The sequence below is a fragment of the Alosa alosa genome, chromosome 2 (genome assembly GCF_017589495.1).
Source record: "Alosa alosa isolate M-15738 ecotype Scorff River chromosome 2, AALO_Geno_1.1, whole genome shotgun sequence".
NCBI classification, from domain to species: Eukaryota; Metazoa; Chordata; class Actinopteri; order Clupeiformes; family Clupeidae; genus Alosa; species Alosa alosa.
In genome coordinates, this window is record NC_063190.1 from 10,258,356 (window position 1) to 10,275,542 (window position 17,187).

Genomic DNA, 17,187 nt, shown 5'->3' on the forward strand with positions numbered 1-17,187 from the left:
ATCCAATGAATGAATGAATGAATGAATGAGTGAGTGAGTGAGTGGGTGGGTGAGTGAGTGAATGAATGAATGAATGAATGAATGCATGAATGAATGAATGAGCGAGTGGGTGGGTGAGTGAGTGAATGAATGAGTGAGTGAGTGAATGAATGAATGAATGAATGAATGAGTGAGTGGGTGGGTGGGTGAGTGAATGAGTGAATGAATGAATGAGTGAGTGAGTGGGTGGTGAATGAATGAATGAGTGAATGAATGAATGAGTGAGTGAATGAATGGATGAATGAGTGAGAGTGAGTGAACAAACACATGAACGAATGTGCTATTTGGCCAAGTAAAATATGCTATGCATTATTCACAATAATGATTCTACTGTTCAGCAGTGCTGTGTTGGCCTGACTGGGACACTCTGAAGACACATTGAAAGCTAAATTATGCAACAGTTTTCTTGTTTGAACGCTCCTCAATCAAATGGACACAAAAAAAGATGGAGAAAGAGGATCTTTTTTGATAAGTATTCTATAAAGAGAGAATTGATCAATGAAGGTTTTAATCTGATATTTCAATGGTGGATTCTTTTTTGCATGTGACAGCACAACAAATTAAGCACCTGACAATGAAGGAAAACACTACAGAAGACATGAAGGTGAGGGGGAAGAGAACTGAGTGGTTTGACAGCTCAGTGTTAGATATAGACATGTCTTGTTACAGTATGCCCTTCATAAATGAAAATGAGCAGTTCTTCCTTCCCAACCACAATCAAACATCCTCCCATCAAAATATATGACACATTACATAGACCTTTTACATATTTTTATCCACCAAATCAACTAGGAACCATGAAAGGGTTTTTCTTTTATAAAGCAAGTAGTGTTTCTAAGCACTGTTTTTCTGCTTGCTGTCAGTCTGAGGAGAAAGAGGAAAACGGATCTGTACATGTTTCTTACACCTTAACCTTCCCAAACTGAGTGAAGTTTATCGACGCAGCCTTTTGCTGTCATGATTCGGCAGAAGGCACCTTAATGAGGTAAATAAATAAACAGGTAAAAAGGTCAGCCAAAATGATCCCCGGTGCGGCATACAAATTTCCGTATGCTTGGTCTCTTAATAGTTCAGATGTCCACACACTGGAAAGCATAAAAGGAATACCTCACTCTAAATAAGCATCAGATTATATACAAGCTGTTTACAGCTTTACAGATGTTACAGATGTGTATATGTCAGGTGATTTGTCCGACCTGAAAAAGGTCATAAATAGACAATGGGCTTTGTGGTTTGATGAGCTTAACTCTGCTTGCCACAAATGTTTCTCCATTTAGTCAATTAGTCAATGTGTTCTGAGGCATTAAAATAAGGACGATGCTTAAAGGAATCTCCATTGAGTTAGTCATGCTAAGCTAAAAACAGTAGTCTGTATATTTGCATGCCGCGATTTGTGCTTGATTCATCATACTGTATGTGCAATACATTTGGTGTATTAATGCTATTCAAATACACTTCACATTTAATTCCATTAATGCAGATTAATTCTGGTTTATGCAGCATTTATGGCAGTAAAAAAGAAAGTGTATTTTTCAAACAGCAAATATCAGATGAACTCGGACATTACCTGTAAGGGAGTATATGTTAATTTAAACAAAAATCCTCAGTAGTGACCACGTGTAGGAGACCTTTATGTCAGAAAGTGTTCACTCCGAGCTGGAGGAAGCCAATTAATGGAGTTATGTGGTCTTTTCACAAAGTTACTTGAGAGTTTTAAATTTCTCTAGGACTTAACTGTCAAGGTTTTCTCTTTAACTTGCTTCTCTTGACATTTTCTCCCACTGAGTACACTTGAATCTGTGAGAGTGAGAGAAGGAAAAAGGCTAGCGATATTTTTTATATGAAATTTACACATGCTCATTAACCAGGGTTCAAAGCAATTATCGTATCATATAAATGCATATGTATGTATATGTATATATATATATATACACATATAATGAAGAGCACTAACATGACATTGTATGTACATTGCAGCTCACAGTATGAAGCAGTTAAAAAGGAAAGAACTAAAGCACTAAGACAACAAGCGCTCAGGCTTGTGCCAATGGGGAAGCTCTGGAAATCAATAGCTACAGATCATATAACACGAGAACCAAATATGGTATCAGAGATACCATGAAAAAGACGTCTGTGCCTTCCCCTCAGAGGGAAACAACCCAGCAGGAGATGTAGGAGATGAGATGGGGGTTGGTGCAGGCGGTGGTCATGGTGGTGGTGGTGGTGGTGGTAAGGGTGGGGGCAGATGTTTCCATCCGCAACTATGAACCAGAGTCTTCAACTACACAACCTTCAGCCCCTTGCTCCCTCCCTACCACTACATTTCATCAGTCCCGGGACTCTCATTGGTGATCAAAGACACAACGTGTGAAGATAACCCCGGCCCGGGAGGTAGAATATGTAGCAAACAGTGCAGGAAGATAATAACAGATTGCAGGAAGCTACAGCAAGGTGAAGACACAAGAGGCAATACATTGACTTAGATATGTCAATCTAAGTGGGCTGTTTTGGCAAGCAGCCATATACTGCTGATTGCATGAGGTTATGTACAGCTAGCATCATCACACGCAATATTTGAGCAGAGTTGAGCAAGTTGTTGAATAGAGATGCACCCTGAGAGCCCATAATAGAATATACTCTAATTGATTTAATGGAAACAATAAACTCATAAGCTGACCTTTGAGTAATGTGACCGTATAATTGGATGGCAGTCTAGGATTTGTTCTCACACAACCCTACTTATCCTAGTATGGTTACAGCAGCTGTATGTTTTTGCTGATACATCTGTGCAATGTTTGTAACATTGTAGAAGGTGACAAAAACTGCTAGGCCCACCATTCCTTCAGACACAATAAATCCTTAGTCTCATTGTTCAGAGAAGGCCTGGTCATTTCTGGATACTAATTAGCTTGGCACCTACAAATATATTGACCGTCCAACATCCAACTCTGCTGAATGCAAATTTTTAATTAGTTTATCTGAAAGCTTGCCAACACAGACATGCCAGGTTGAATTCTGTAAATGATTCTTTCATGATAAATAATCAGCAATGAATTGAGCTGTCCAGAAAATCATTTGTTTGTTTTCTTTACTTTCTGTCTCTTAAAGGGGCTATACGTAAGCCTGTCTAGTTGTCGGCTGGCGAGCTAAATGATTTCATACTACCCACCACAAGCAGATTGGGTGCCGTGGATTACAAGGTTTACAAACCCCTACCACCTTTCAAAGAAGTAAACAAAAAGTTTAGTCAATTTAAGATATGGTGGATAAAGGCAACATGTAATATAAAGACATTAATGATTAAAAGATCCTGTATGCTTCCATTAGTGTCTCTATCAACATCTATTGATGTTTATGTTACATCAAGGCAAACAGACCTTCATAGGTCTTCATAAGCACTCAAGCTTTTGAGCAAGCTAATAATTAACGTTATTCAATGAGCCTCTGGGCGACTTGTTGCTAGCAACTACAGGAGGCCTGAGGATATGCTTACTTGTTACTAGCAACTACAGGAGGCCTGAGGATATGCTTACTTGTTACTAGCAACTACAGGAGGCCTGAGGATATGCTTACTTGGAGTGTGTTCCTACTTTCACTCTGTAGATCAACAAATATGAGCACCACATTTATTTTGTTTTCACTACAGTGAGTCGCCTTTTCCTCTTGAGGTAGGTAAGTGATACAATATAAGAGTACAATTTTAGCTTATTAGTATGCTAACTACAGGGTTGAAGATAACAAGATTTGTACAAGAAATTAAAAGAAGATTACAGGATGAACACAAGAAGCTATATGCATAAGCTATAAGTTCCAAAATGTGTTTTTACATCTGAATAGACTTCTTTACTTCAACAGAGATGGTAACAAAGCACATATTAGTACATTGATGAAAATGACACATGGGGGCAATATTTTAAGTTTGTAACTGAGAGAGCAGTTTTTAAAGTTTCTGTCACTGAAAATAAGCAATGCTTTGAAATCAGTGCTGTGAGCTAAAAGTTGAGTTTAGCTATGGTGTAAGCAGTTAGAGGTTGTTCAAGGTTGTTTTTAAGACTCATGGAAATAGACCGTGGAAGTATAAGAAACACAGAATAAAAGGACTGCAGTAAATCAAAACGAGGGAAAAAAAGTCATAGCTATCTTCATCATGTGACTGTACAGTAGACACACTCCATCGTGCTGGAATAATAGACCATGAAATGAAAACATTTTGACTTTGACATGGAGGAATGGAAAAGAAAAAAATAAGAAAAAAATGTGTGTATGAATCCCTACATGAATATTTGAAAGAAATAAAGAAAGATATTTTTTTGTCTTATTTATCTTTATTTACTGTTGCCCCCCACCCCACCCCACCCCATCCCCCAACATTACAGGATGACAATATGCTCTGAAAATGGAGATTTCACATTACCAAAGGCCACCGTGCCTTGTGCACCCCGCGTGTTGTTTGTCATTCCAGCTGTGGGCCACAGACACGGAGGTACAGAGTGAGAGTTCATATATTGCTTTTTCATTTTCGCTTAAATGCGGTGACACACGGAGCACTCACCGACCCCCTTTTCTGCTTGTCAATCACCGGCACAACTGTGCACAAAAAGCCTCCACCAGCTCCACCTGTCACGCTGTCAGTCTTCTTCAAGTGCAAAAATAAATAACAGAAGACAGAAGGGGAGGAAAAAGCAAATAAAAAATAAAAATAAATAAACAAGCAAATAAATAAATAAATACATCTAGTGAGCGAGCGACACAGGTGATGGTTAGAGGGAGGGATAATATCCTGTCTTTCTCTATCCATTTCTCATCCATCTTTCAATGTGTGTCTCTCACAGTAATCTCCCTGGGGTAAAAATCACATTTTAATTAGGTCTATCTCTGGTTAACAGTTCCTTTTCCCAGCCTACGAGTTGTACGTGCCCGCCTGTCGGGTTTTTCATCCTTGTCAGAACTGCTCAGTTCCACATCAGACTCTGTCAAATCAAAGAGCCCATTTCACCTCAATCTGTCTCTGGGTTCTGCAGTGAGCGGCTTCAACCACAGACTTGTCCTCCTGACACCAACAACAAAGCCAATTCTGTGTTCTTCATGGGGGCGTCTGATCCAAAACTTATCCGAGCGGTTGGACCAAAGTGGAAACAACAATGGAAGGGGAGAAAAAAAAACTGAAGACGACAGAAAAAGACGACAAGGAAGGAGAAGAAAAGAATCATTTATAATACATCATACGTGTAAGGGGGTTGCAGGAGATGTGGGGAATGTGGGAGATAAGGGATTAGGAACTGAATGCAGAGGCTCTGATGGGAGATTTGCCAGAGCTCTTCGTTCATCATTCATTTCCCAAGCAGAATTGCAGAACTACAGCCACGCTACCAGCTGACATCCCAGCTCCGAAAACGTTTCTCTAGTTCCTGACGCATTCTGTACGACTGACAGTCACCTCCCTCTTGGGGGCCCCCGACTCTGACTAAGACATCTGCAGGATGCCATGTTTAACTCGGTGTGAGGTAAAAAAAAGAAAAAAAAAGAAAGTACACTGAGGGACACTGTGTTCAAAATGAGACACTGACAAACTGACAGGAGGACTTGTCGAGTAGGTGTGGGGTGAAAGGTTTCTGTGATAATTACACAGTACATGGGACTGCCATAATGGTGGGAAAGCATGGAAATTAAGTGATTCACACAGATGTGTGTAGGCAGGAGGACCTCGTGAAGGGAGAGTGGAATTTCCTTGAAGGTGGCTGCCACATCAGTAGTTCTGGTTCAAAGTAAGAAATTTGAAGTTGAATTTTCAACATTCAACGTTGGGCCAAGCATATGGGCTTAGATGTGATTTCTGTCCCCAAAAAACATTTCCTGGTTGCACTGATACAGCAGTTAGTTCCAGTCAAGTAAGTCGAGCAGTTGGAGCATTCTGTGAATGCTGATGTGGAGGCGATTCACATTTTTTTTTGTTACTACATAAATAGAACTGAAAAGGCACATTTGTCCGAAACATTCAGACTTTTTTAAACCGTACATACTGGATTAAGTTTAAATATAGGTTCATACAGTATATAGGACATGTAGGAGTAAATCCACTACACAAGGTTTCTTGCCCATAGAGAGAGAGAGAGAGAGAGAGAGAGAAGAGAGAGAGAGAGAGAGAGAGAGAGAGAGAGAGAAATGGATACATTCTTTAACCTTGTGGGGATTCCTCTCTCACATGGGACCTATGATTAAGAGGCAAAGAAGAGAGCAACATCCAAGCTATCTCTAGAGAGTGTGCCAGGCCCACCAGAGTCAGCTCACTAGAGAGCACAAGAGCCTCGGCATCAGCCCCGTGTGTCTTACCAGTCATTAGATACCCAGCTGGCATACTAATCTGGCCAAATGGAGATACGGAAGCTGCTGATATCAAGATCCTTTCACAGTACATGGTGGATTGTACCATCATCTCGACACCGCAGGCAGACCAGTCAGAAAAGAGTGTGACTGGGTAATAAATGAGTGCCCAGGCCACTGTGACCCATTCAACACGAAAACGTTCACACAGAAAAACTTCTGCCAGTGTGTCTCTGACAGTCGATTGTAGAAATGTGGATGAGGTCAAGACGGTCCCATGAGTGGAGATTGTCCCCATGACTAGACAAGCCTATCTAAGGGATGTACCACTGACGGTCAGCGGGAGGCCTCACACTGGTAAATCCCACCAGTAGCAGGGAAAGGCTGGATTAACGGAGGGCACTGAGGCACTAATCACAGCTGCCGCAGAAGAGAAGGCGGTGAACAGAAAGGGCTCAGGGTGCAGCAAGTTAAAGAGGCCAGAGCCGAAAATGTTGTTATAATAGACAAGGACTGAGGAAATTACAATGGTGATGGATGGAACGAATAATATTGAGACAAAAGAATATGAGAAGCTGGTGAAATGCAATAGAGTAAAATAAGGATAGAATATAAGCAAAGTGAAGGCAAAAAAAGACCTCCCAGACTTTGGACAGAGGATCTCTGTGTGAAACTCGGAAGATAAATATTCAGTTCAGTTTTCCTCAGGGTTCTGCACTATGCCACCTATACTGCACATATGAATGTGCGGCAAAGACACTTAAAGTATAACACTCATTTGTTATGAAGTTTAAAGTGTCCAGATGATTGTTGTTTTTCTTTAGGTTGTCAGACTTAGTTTTCACACTAACAAAAATTAACAATGTTAGCAGTAGTGTTAGCAATGTTAATCATGATAATACAGTCAGGACACTGTTTGTAAACACAAAATGAAGCCAACCACCAACCATGAAAATCAAAAAGCAAAACAGTTTTATTTATGGGTTAAATTATCCTAACCAATACAGCCTGAAGTACGCATGTGTCATGTCAGGGCAAAATCACACTCAAAGTGCTGTTACATTGTGTGTACAACACAGCTCTGATTCTGCTTGGCTCTCAGCCTACAGCCATGTGTCTGTAATCAGACCAAAGCCGTTCCGATGTAGGCCTCAGCACACCAGCTCATGTACTCATGTGTGTCCCTGTTTAAGTTAAGCCAACAGTGTCATATTTGATATTGATCAGTTCCAAGTTCCTGTCTGACTGATTTAAGCTTTTTCTGTCATTACAGTTCATTTGCACAGGCAGCCCAAAAAGTCAAACAAAAAAAAAACATGCGGTTGCGAGGCCATGTGTGCATTAAGGCTTTGGCTGAAGTCAGGGAGAAATGCTTGGCATGGAGGAGGAAAAATGTTTACTAGCAGACCACTGTTGTCTAGGGGAGATGTCGGGGGCCAGATTTATTTGGAGTCCGAACGCACCATTAGTTCAGGTTTTTTAATTAGCACACTTGTGTGAGAGGGTCATTAAGAATGATTTGGAGTTGTGATGGAGAGGTTGCTGATGGGACCTACACTGACACTGCTGACTCAACACCTGACACAACATACATTCATTTGCCTCTGCCAAAATAAACAATAAAAATGGAGAGTGGGAAAGACAGAGAGAGAGAGAGAGAGAGAGAGAGAGAGAGAGAGAGAGAGAGAGAGCGAAAACAAACAGCAAACAATTAGGAACATTTCAGTGCTAAACACAGCATCTCCACCACCCTGCAACAAGAGCTCACTACCACTCTGAAGAATCAAGGGGGCGGGGATTGAGGTAACAGATGAAGATAGAAGACCAAGAGGAAGTAGAGAGAGAAGAGGCCAAAGAATACAGGGATGAATTAGATAGAGAGGAAGAAAAGGAGGAATAATAAGAGTTGAAGAAGATGAAGAATATGTACCAGTGTTATTAGTAGTAATAGAAGAAGAAGAAGAAGAAGAAGAAGAAGTAGAAGAAGAAGAAGAAGAAGGAGAAGAACAACAAGAACAAGAACAACAACAGCAACAACAACCACAACAACAGCATTGAGATACCAGAAAGCAGAGTCTCCTACCATTTTCCGGGTGCTCCATCTCTCCGATGCTGCCGTCGGGGGTGGTCCTCTCGTAGTGGTCCTCGGGCAGGGCCAGGGGTCCGATGCGGGGCCCGGACGAGCTCTTGCTGCTGGGCGTCTCCGACTCCTCCAGGCCACTGTCATAGTAACTCTGTTGAGAGGAGTCCTGCAGATCCTGCACTGGATTGGTCGTGGAGAAAGTCACTCGGCGATGAGGAAGCTGAAAAAGAATATGGAAAGAATAAGGCTTGGCACTTATTCTCATAATCTAATTATAACCACGGACCCAAAGAAGTGGGCTAATTGACCATCAAATTTGTAATATCACCCTTCAGGAAACACAGTGGTTGCTAATATTTCACTAAGGGACTAATAACAAGGCAGATATCAACTAATTTGCTCACTCTTACATAAAATGTAAAACAGTAGGCAGGTTCCCCCCTACTAATTTGAGCCGGATTGTGATTGCATCAGTATTCTACAAAGTACACAGCTTTAGATGGATTCTGCTGTCTGTATGGTGCACACGCAGGCATCCACAACCACCCACACTTCCACACATACACAGTCATCCACATCTACACTCACACAGACACACAGTCAAGCCTTCACACCCATGAATAGACGCACGCACATCCGCACAGATGCACACACACACACACACATACACGGCTCATAAACCTGTGGAAATCACTGATACTGCAAAAAGGAGGTTCCATTTGCCTTGTCCGACTTTGCTCCTGTGCCGCAGAAGGCCAGAGCCGATCGATAACTCACCCCCATTCCCCTGCGCAGCACCTAAGCCCCCGACACCCTCTTCACTTCCACCTCACTCCTACTCCCATTTACACCGCCATTCCCCCGTACATATAAAAGACTCATTAACACATCCATTTAAGACACATACTGCCACCATTAACACTGTGCTGTTAGTCAGGCCAAATGTGTTCTTGTCAATGATGCCCCCCATGTTTATCCATTTCCTTATTTGGGCATTAATATGCAGAGAGCTTCTTAAATTGCTACATTGCTGCTCTACTTCAAGCTTGTTTCTTTTGTGGACAAGGGTCTCATTATTAAATCATTTTGAACATTCAGAAATATTGCTGCCTGATAGTTTGATCTTTTTGCCAAATGAGTCTGGTGTGCATCAGAGATCAAAGTGCTGGACTGCCAGCAAAACATACAATGACCTGCCCACTACTGGGTAATTACTTTAATGCACCTTTCTCCAGTTAAATAAGTATTCTTTGGCAGTCCGACAGGCTTTGATGTCAATCAATCAAAGCTCTCCTTTTCTCTCCAACAGTGCGTGTGTTAGTTCGCAGTGCATTGCCTCTCTTTTCTCTCTCCTAGGTGCATTTGTGTGTGTGTGTCTGTGTGTGTGTGTGTGTCTACATGTATGTGAAAAAGACACACATTGTCTTTGGGCGAAACCTTCTTTTAATTTTTAATTTTCTTTCTTTGATGTGTAAAGATGAATACAAACAGTGCGCACCACACTTGTAACATCCAAATGCAGACGTTCAAATGTCACTGGTTTATCTTTCGTAAAATGTGCTGCGTGGAAAATGCAAATGACATTGCTTCATGTACTGTGAAAAAATGTTTTTCTCATCTTCTACCGGATGCAAATGACATTTTCCCAAGTGCTCTCAATAAGATTTCCACATATTCTATGATACAACCATCTCACCTTATTTTGAATTACACTGATAAGACCTTGCTTTTCCTAGTGCATGCTCTACAGATGTGAACAGTCATAACATTTCAAGTGATCTTTTAATTAAAAGAATTAAAGATCTCCAACATCTGCAACAGTAGGGCCAACAGGTAAGTGAGGGGGAAGTAATGGTATTCTCCAGGAGAGCTCAGAGCATGTGATTAAAGGTCTCTCAGCCAGACACATAACTATTTAAATGTAAGGGGGGGCATTTAGTTGTTTAAATATGGATTCTTGCTAAAACGGTTCCTCTAGGCATCGCTCCAGAGAGTCAGCGTTTTCCCGTAGTGCTCAAGCTGAAGCGCTCCAGATGGGAATCACATTCCTCCCTCTCCCTCTCTCTTCACCCTTTCTCTCTCTTCCTACCTTAGCCCTCTCTCGCTCTTCCTCTCTTTCTCACTCTTTCTCTTCCTCCCTCTGCTCTGCACTGCTAAGCGAAGGTCTCCTCAGACTAGAGATTACTCTCTGGACGCCAGTGTCCCAACTGGACGGAAAAAAAGGGGAGTGAGTCTGGGGTTTCTGATATGATCTGATCAAATCCATGCAATAAAAATACATGCAAAAGGGGCTATAGGAGTGAGAGTGGGAGGGTAATGGGAGAAGCAGGTCCGCGAGAGCTGTAACAAAATCAGGGAAGCTCAGAATAGCGCTGTGAGGAAAAGTCACAGACATTATTCCCCATTATGAGGCGTGCCAGCGGGGGGAATTTAGATTTGTGGTCGTGATGCGGGGGGTGGTATGTGGGGAGCTAAAGATTAGGGAAGAGGGCCTGGACTGCTACTGCACTCCATGTACGGATCAAAACAATGCATTCCCGTCACCTGCTTCCTGCTGTTTGCTTTTTTTGCATCAGAAAGAGACTGTGTCATCAGTCTTCCCACTGGTGCAACAAGGAAGGCACAACATTTGCATTAAGCTGATTACTTAAATCTAGCCATTAGGAAGACACATTTGTCCACAACAAAAGCAGAACATAATTTAGCTATAATTTGAACCTATTCCTCTCGTATTTCAGCACTAAGAGGGACACAGAGGAGAATTTGAGAGAGAGAGAGACCATTTGACAAGGATGAGGGTGTAAGACTTGGAGAATACATGACAAGTAGACTGACAGTTGGGAGAGGAGGATTGGGGTGATGGGTGAGCTGAATGAGCGTCATGCTGCTCGGGGATGGATGTGGTGGTGGTGGGGTGGGGTGGGTGGTGTTGCTGGGGAGTTAAGATGAGAGCCTGGCAGGAGAGAGAGAGAGCCTTGGAACCGGATCCTCGGAGACAGGATGAAGAGAAATGCCCCAGGGCCGTGGAAAGGCCAGAGGAGCTGGCTGGAGAACAGGGAAAAAACACAAAACAAACAGAAACACAACTGACAGATGGGGAATGGTCCAGAAGATGCACAGCTCTGAATTCCCTATGTCACTGAATTAAATATATTCTGGTTACACTTTACGTGACAGTATTTACATAAGAGTGACATGACATCGTCATGAACATGTCATAAAAAAAAAAGAAATATTAACAAGTCATAAACGTAACGCTTCTGTTATTAAGTGTCATTCAGTTTTTGTCATGATAAGTTAGTGTAGGGTTAGGTTTGGGCCTAGGGTTAGGGTTAGAGGTTAGGATTAGGGATAGGGTTCATGACAGTGTCATGTGTTCAGTGTCATGTCACTGTTATGTACAGTAGATACTGTCCAGTAAAGTGTTACCTACGTATATATTTTATAGAAACATGGATTCTGAATCCACTGTTTGAATCCACTGTTTGGCTCATACAGTAACTGAACATAAAAAGTATCATATGCGTGAAATAAGAGTTTTTTATTTCTCATCAGCTATTGCTGCTGAAACAGCTTGTGTAACACTTCAGCCCAAGTGGCGATACAGTATTTTAACACATCATGATATCGCCAGTGTGGTTATGGCCAAGTTTTATATGTGTCATATTTATGTCAACAATTTGGCACGGTGATCGCTGCCAGGATGCGCACACACTCTTACAAGAGTTCCACACTGAATCACACTGAACGTATATAAAGACCATAAATGGTATATTGTGCCTTTCACATATTGACGTGTCTTGTGGTCAAATAACCCATTGGTTCCCAAAGACTGGGTCGTGACCTAGGCGCTATAGATATGGCACTGTAGAATGGTTAGGGGGAGGGGGCATAGAAAAGGAGGGGGGGGTTGAGAACCTGTGGCCTAAAACAATATTGGTGGTTGCATGTTAGTTCTGAAGTGAAATGGGTCGCGATGGTCTGTCATTTTTAAAAAGTGGGTCCCAAGAAAAAAAGTTTGGGAAACACTGATATAACCTATTCTTTGTATGGGTGATGCAAACAGAAGAAAAAGCATGGGTGGATGGATGGACAGAGAGTGAAAGAGAGGGAGCAAGAGAGCGAAGGAAAACAAACGAGTGGTGGAGGATGACAGGGTGGAAGTGGGCCTGCCTGCTGCTGGGGTGGACAGTGATTTAGCCGCGAAGCCTGGTGGGTTTTCACACCGCCGCTGCCTGCCGTGAGTGTAGGCTGAGGGGTGTCCATCCATCATGCCGCTAGGTGTGGTCCGAGGTGAGAAGTGTTCCGCAAATGGATGGAGGGAGACATGTGCTGCTGGGGGAGTGGGGAGAGGGTGTGTGTGTGTGTGAGTGTGTGTGTGTGTGTATGTATGTGTGAGTGTGTGTATGTATGTATGTGTGAGTGTGTGTGTGGGGGTGGTGGTGGTGATGGTATGGGTGACTGACTGGGGGTTCTGCACTGCAGGCCATGGTGCCATCGAGCAAGCGTGCAAGCAAACGGACGAGTGTGCGAGCAAATGAGGGGCCCAAGCGCTCCCCCCCGACGACTGATTCATTCGCACCATCACTCCTGCATCCTGTCATATTGAATAGTGCGAACAGCCAGCTCCGTCATTTGAAGTGGCAGCTAGATACCCCCCATCTGAACCGGGCCGCGTTCTAATGCAGGGTTTCACTGTGACAATATTGCAGTCTTTTTCCCGAGCCCTGAATCATCTCTAAGTGCATGCTTTTTCCCTGGCTAAAAATAGCCATGGCGAAATGGCTAGCGTTAGCGAAGGTGTCGGTAAAGAGAGACGGGAAATAAATAAATTAATAAATAAATACTTTAAAAGATTTCCTTTTCTTCTTCCTCTTCTCGGTGCACCAGCGTGCCCCCTTTTCTCTCTCTCTCTCGAGGGCGCACGCAATCCAACTACATTTCATCTTTGCTGGTTTCCTCAACGTATCTCTCTGTCTGTTTTACGGCGTGACTCCCTTCCTGCCAGCCCAACCCAGCTAACCTACCGCTTCTTCCGAATCCCCCTCCCCGCTTTGCCACGGGTCCCCTCCCCCTCGTCTTGTCCTCGCTTCTCTGGTTGTAGCTGTGTCTCTTTGATAAGCTCGGAGTCTTTGAAGACTCCAGTGCCACATTGCTTGCCTCCAAGCTACTGCACCTATGAAAAAAAAAAAAAGAAAAACAACTCCAAAAGGAGGAGAAAGAGTGCACGGGTGAGAAGGAGGGAGAATGAGAGAAAGCAAGAGAGCGAGAGAGCATGAGAGAGAGAGAGATGGAGAGAGAAAAGGTGAGAGTAGCACAGAAAATAAAAACAGATCCGTGTGCAATTCTTTCTCTCCTCCGCTTCACTTTCTATGATTTTATGCGTGCTGCGTCTCTTCAGAGGTGCACTTCTTCATTGTCATATTTGTTCCCGCAGCTCATTTTTCCTGTTCTTTCGCGTGCCTTCAGACGAGTCGGCTCATTGATCCCCTCACACGCCCAGAGAGCTGGAGCCAAAGCCTGCTTACAAACGCCTTAACTAACTGTGAAAACCAAAGTTTACACAGACATTTTAACGAACTGTGAACACCAGGTTTTCTCCTCTCTCTCTCTTTCTCTCTCTCACTCTCTCTCTTTCTCACCCATTTTGTCAATTTGGAACTCAAGTGAAGTCTGAATGCTTACATTTTAGATTTTCTCCTCAACATGAGCTGTGGTGCAATTTCACCCAATGCAATTTGCGGCCAAGCTCCACTAGATTGCGACAGTACGAGTGTGAATATAAATGATTTAATGAACTGTGAACAGTTGTTAGTACACGCTTGGTGAGCTGTGAATGTCAAGATTTACAAAGGAACCCTGTCTGAGTTGGGACCAGGGTCAATATCATTTCAGCACAGTCAATACTGAAAATGAATTTAAATTCAACTCAAACAAGACTGAAAAAGTGCCTTTGTATAAACACGTTGACACTTATTAACTTGCGATAGTTTGAAACAAAAGAAAACGAAACAAAAAATCCAATGAATATCGAGTGGCCCTGCCCTGGACGTGAACTTGTGACCTTCGGCAGTGTGGTCAACCTTGCAACACCTCGGTCTCCTATCCATCAACCAAGACAAGGAGCGAAGAAGAAAACAGTTCTAATCACACAATAACGGACAGCTGTTGTTACACCTCTCTGTCACACGTCCTCCTCCTCTCCTCCTCCTCCCTTCCCCCTCGCTGTCCCTGTTCTCACTCTTCCCCTTCTTGTCCTTACCTCTGTCTTGCTCTCTATCAAAGTTTCCTTCTCGCTCACCTGCTACCTTGTCTCCCATTTCACTATCTCCCTCTCTCTACCTCAGACAGCCACCAAATCCCTCCATCCCACCCCCTCCCCACTCAACCCCCCTCCCACCCGCTTTCTTGGCACAGTAGCTTGCCATTGGGATTTAGAGGAAATTGAATTGAATTATGAAGGAATTTCTCAGCGCCACGATTGGCATCATTTCCCGCCTCACAATAGAACATCATTCTCATATCGCTCGGTGTGAGGGGAAGAAAATAGGCCATGTGCCATTCTTTCTCTCATCCTGTTAAATTGAATTTTTCATATCATAGCACCGGGGAGACATCTGCCATTTCTTTAAAGACGGAGAGAGAGAGAGAGAGAGAGAGAGAGAGAGAGAGAGGGAAAACCTATTTCATAACATCTGAAAAGCATACCTGCGACTCCATGTGAGAAAAAAAAAATCAGATTTCCTGCAAATGCATATATATCTATACACTACCGTGCTCAAAAGTGACAAGAAAACTTACTTGGATTCCTCAGAAAAAAAAAAACAATATATATATATATATGGGGGAACGCAAGGCCTGTGCAAAAGTCCTCACAGTTCTTTTTTATCAGGGGTGTTGTCATTTTATCCACATAGATTACACAGCCTTTTCGCCAGCTTCCCTTTCTTATCCCTCCCAGCAGCCCTCTCTTCCTCCCTCCATTCCTCTCTCACTCTCAATCTGTCTCTCTTCCTCTCTCCATTCCTCTCTTCCTCTCTCACTCTCAATCTGTCTCTCTTCATTCCCACTTCACCACCACCACTTCCTTCTCTCTCTCCCACTCTACCCCCTTTCATTCCCCTGCCACTCATCCATTGTCTATCTCTTTCTGTCCCTCTCTCACCCCATTTTGTTCCATTCTCCTAACTGATCAAGCACCATTATCTGAGCTTTGAGATATATATCTTATCCTATGATGTGTATCTCTCATGTATGAAATGTTAATATGTCTTTAATGCATCTATGCGTCTATGCATCTGATGGCATAATGCTTGGCATAATCGCCAAGCACGTTTTTCTCTCTCTTTTTCCCTCTTCTGCCTTTTAAAGAATGGAGACCAGCACTGTAGGGAGAACTTAAATATTAAGCCTCAAAATACATTGAAAGGGGGATGAGGGAATCAATAGTGAGTGGGGTTGGGAGTGGGGGGGGGTAAAAAGATGAGAAGGAGAGGATGAGCAGGGTATGGAAGGAGGGGAGAAGTGCGGGGAGAAGAAAATTAATCCTCGCCATTCCCTCCCTGGTGGCTACCTTATTCCCCTCTCCAACTTCCTCCTCTCCCTCTAGCCTTTTCTCTTGCCTGCGTCTTTAGTTAATATCTCTATTCCTAAAGTGTCTGGCTGGAAGGCGTGTGACGGGCTCCGACTCCAGCAGCTGTAAGGCTGCAGGGCATAATGGGATTGTAGTGGGAGATGACAAAGCTTTCAAGCATGCTTAAGACTTGCCAGGGCTTCCTCAAGATCTGTTGCCCCCTCCTACTTTCCTGCCGTTTTCTTTCTCTTTTTTGCATTTTATTCTCTCTCTTTTTTCCCCCTCTGATGCTATTAATAGCTGTTGATGGTCTAGCTGTAGGGGTGGGTAGATTTCATGGCCCACCACTCAGTGCGCTCTGACTCGGGGCAGATCGTTCATTAGACAGAAAATCAATTTTAACCACCCCCCCCCCAATACAAAACCAAATTTGCACCCTTCGTCTATGTAATGGTGGATAAATCAAACGATTCCTTGAGTTGCCTGCTTTACCATGTAAAACGAGGGAGCAGATATTAAAAAATAATGTTTAATTAGAGGCGGCCGAGGCCTTTCATCTGGCGCTGGGAGTATTCTGCCACTGCCATGGAACTAGGACATGTTTTCTCTATTGATCTATCAGTGTGGCACAGAAAAAAAAGTCCAGATCTGGCACAGGCCTCACAGAACTCAATGAAGCAGAAAAATGATGATCAAAAAAAAAAGAAAGAAAGAAAGAAGGGGGGTGCAGGGGAGAGGGAAACATGAAAAAAAAGAAAGATTCAAGAAAACATTTTATCTGAGGCAACTCCGCCCCGAGTGTCCCAACCAACCCCTCGACCCCAAATACCGAAAAGGCCCTCCCTCCCTGCTAAGTACCCCGCCTCACAACACCTCGCCGGTACCTCGCCATAAACACCCCCAACACACACACACACCACCCCCCGCTCCCGTCTCCCAGACCTCCGCCCCATCACAGACCGGGGCTGTCTTGGATTTCAGTTTGAACATATCAAAGGGGATGTAAGCCGCAAAAGGCACCAAACAAATCGCCTGCCCCTTCATGTGCATTCTGCTCTGGTGGGAACACAGCAGTGTGAGGCAATGTGCAAGTCTGTATTTCTGTGTGTGTGTGTGTGTGTCTGTCTGTCTGTCTGTGTGTCTGTGTGTGTGTGTATGTGTGCCTGTCTGT

The 17,187-nt window shown here is 43.3% G+C and overlaps 1 protein-coding gene across 4 annotated transcripts in view; it reads right to left on the reverse strand.

Annotated features, from left to right (window-relative positions):
* The window catches only part of pcdh1a (protocadherin 1a), a 92,480-nt gene that overhangs the window by 37,615 nt on the left and 37,678 nt on the right, over window positions 1-17,187 (reverse strand). For all 4 annotated transcript variants that reach the window (XM_048237431.1, XM_048237430.1, XM_048237429.1 and 1 more), the window contains exon 4: window positions 8,444-8,663. In XM_048237431.1, the coding sequence (XP_048093388.1) occupies window positions 8,444-8,663 (220 nt within the window). The remainder of the gene's footprint in view (window positions 1-8,443; window positions 8,664-17,187) is intronic.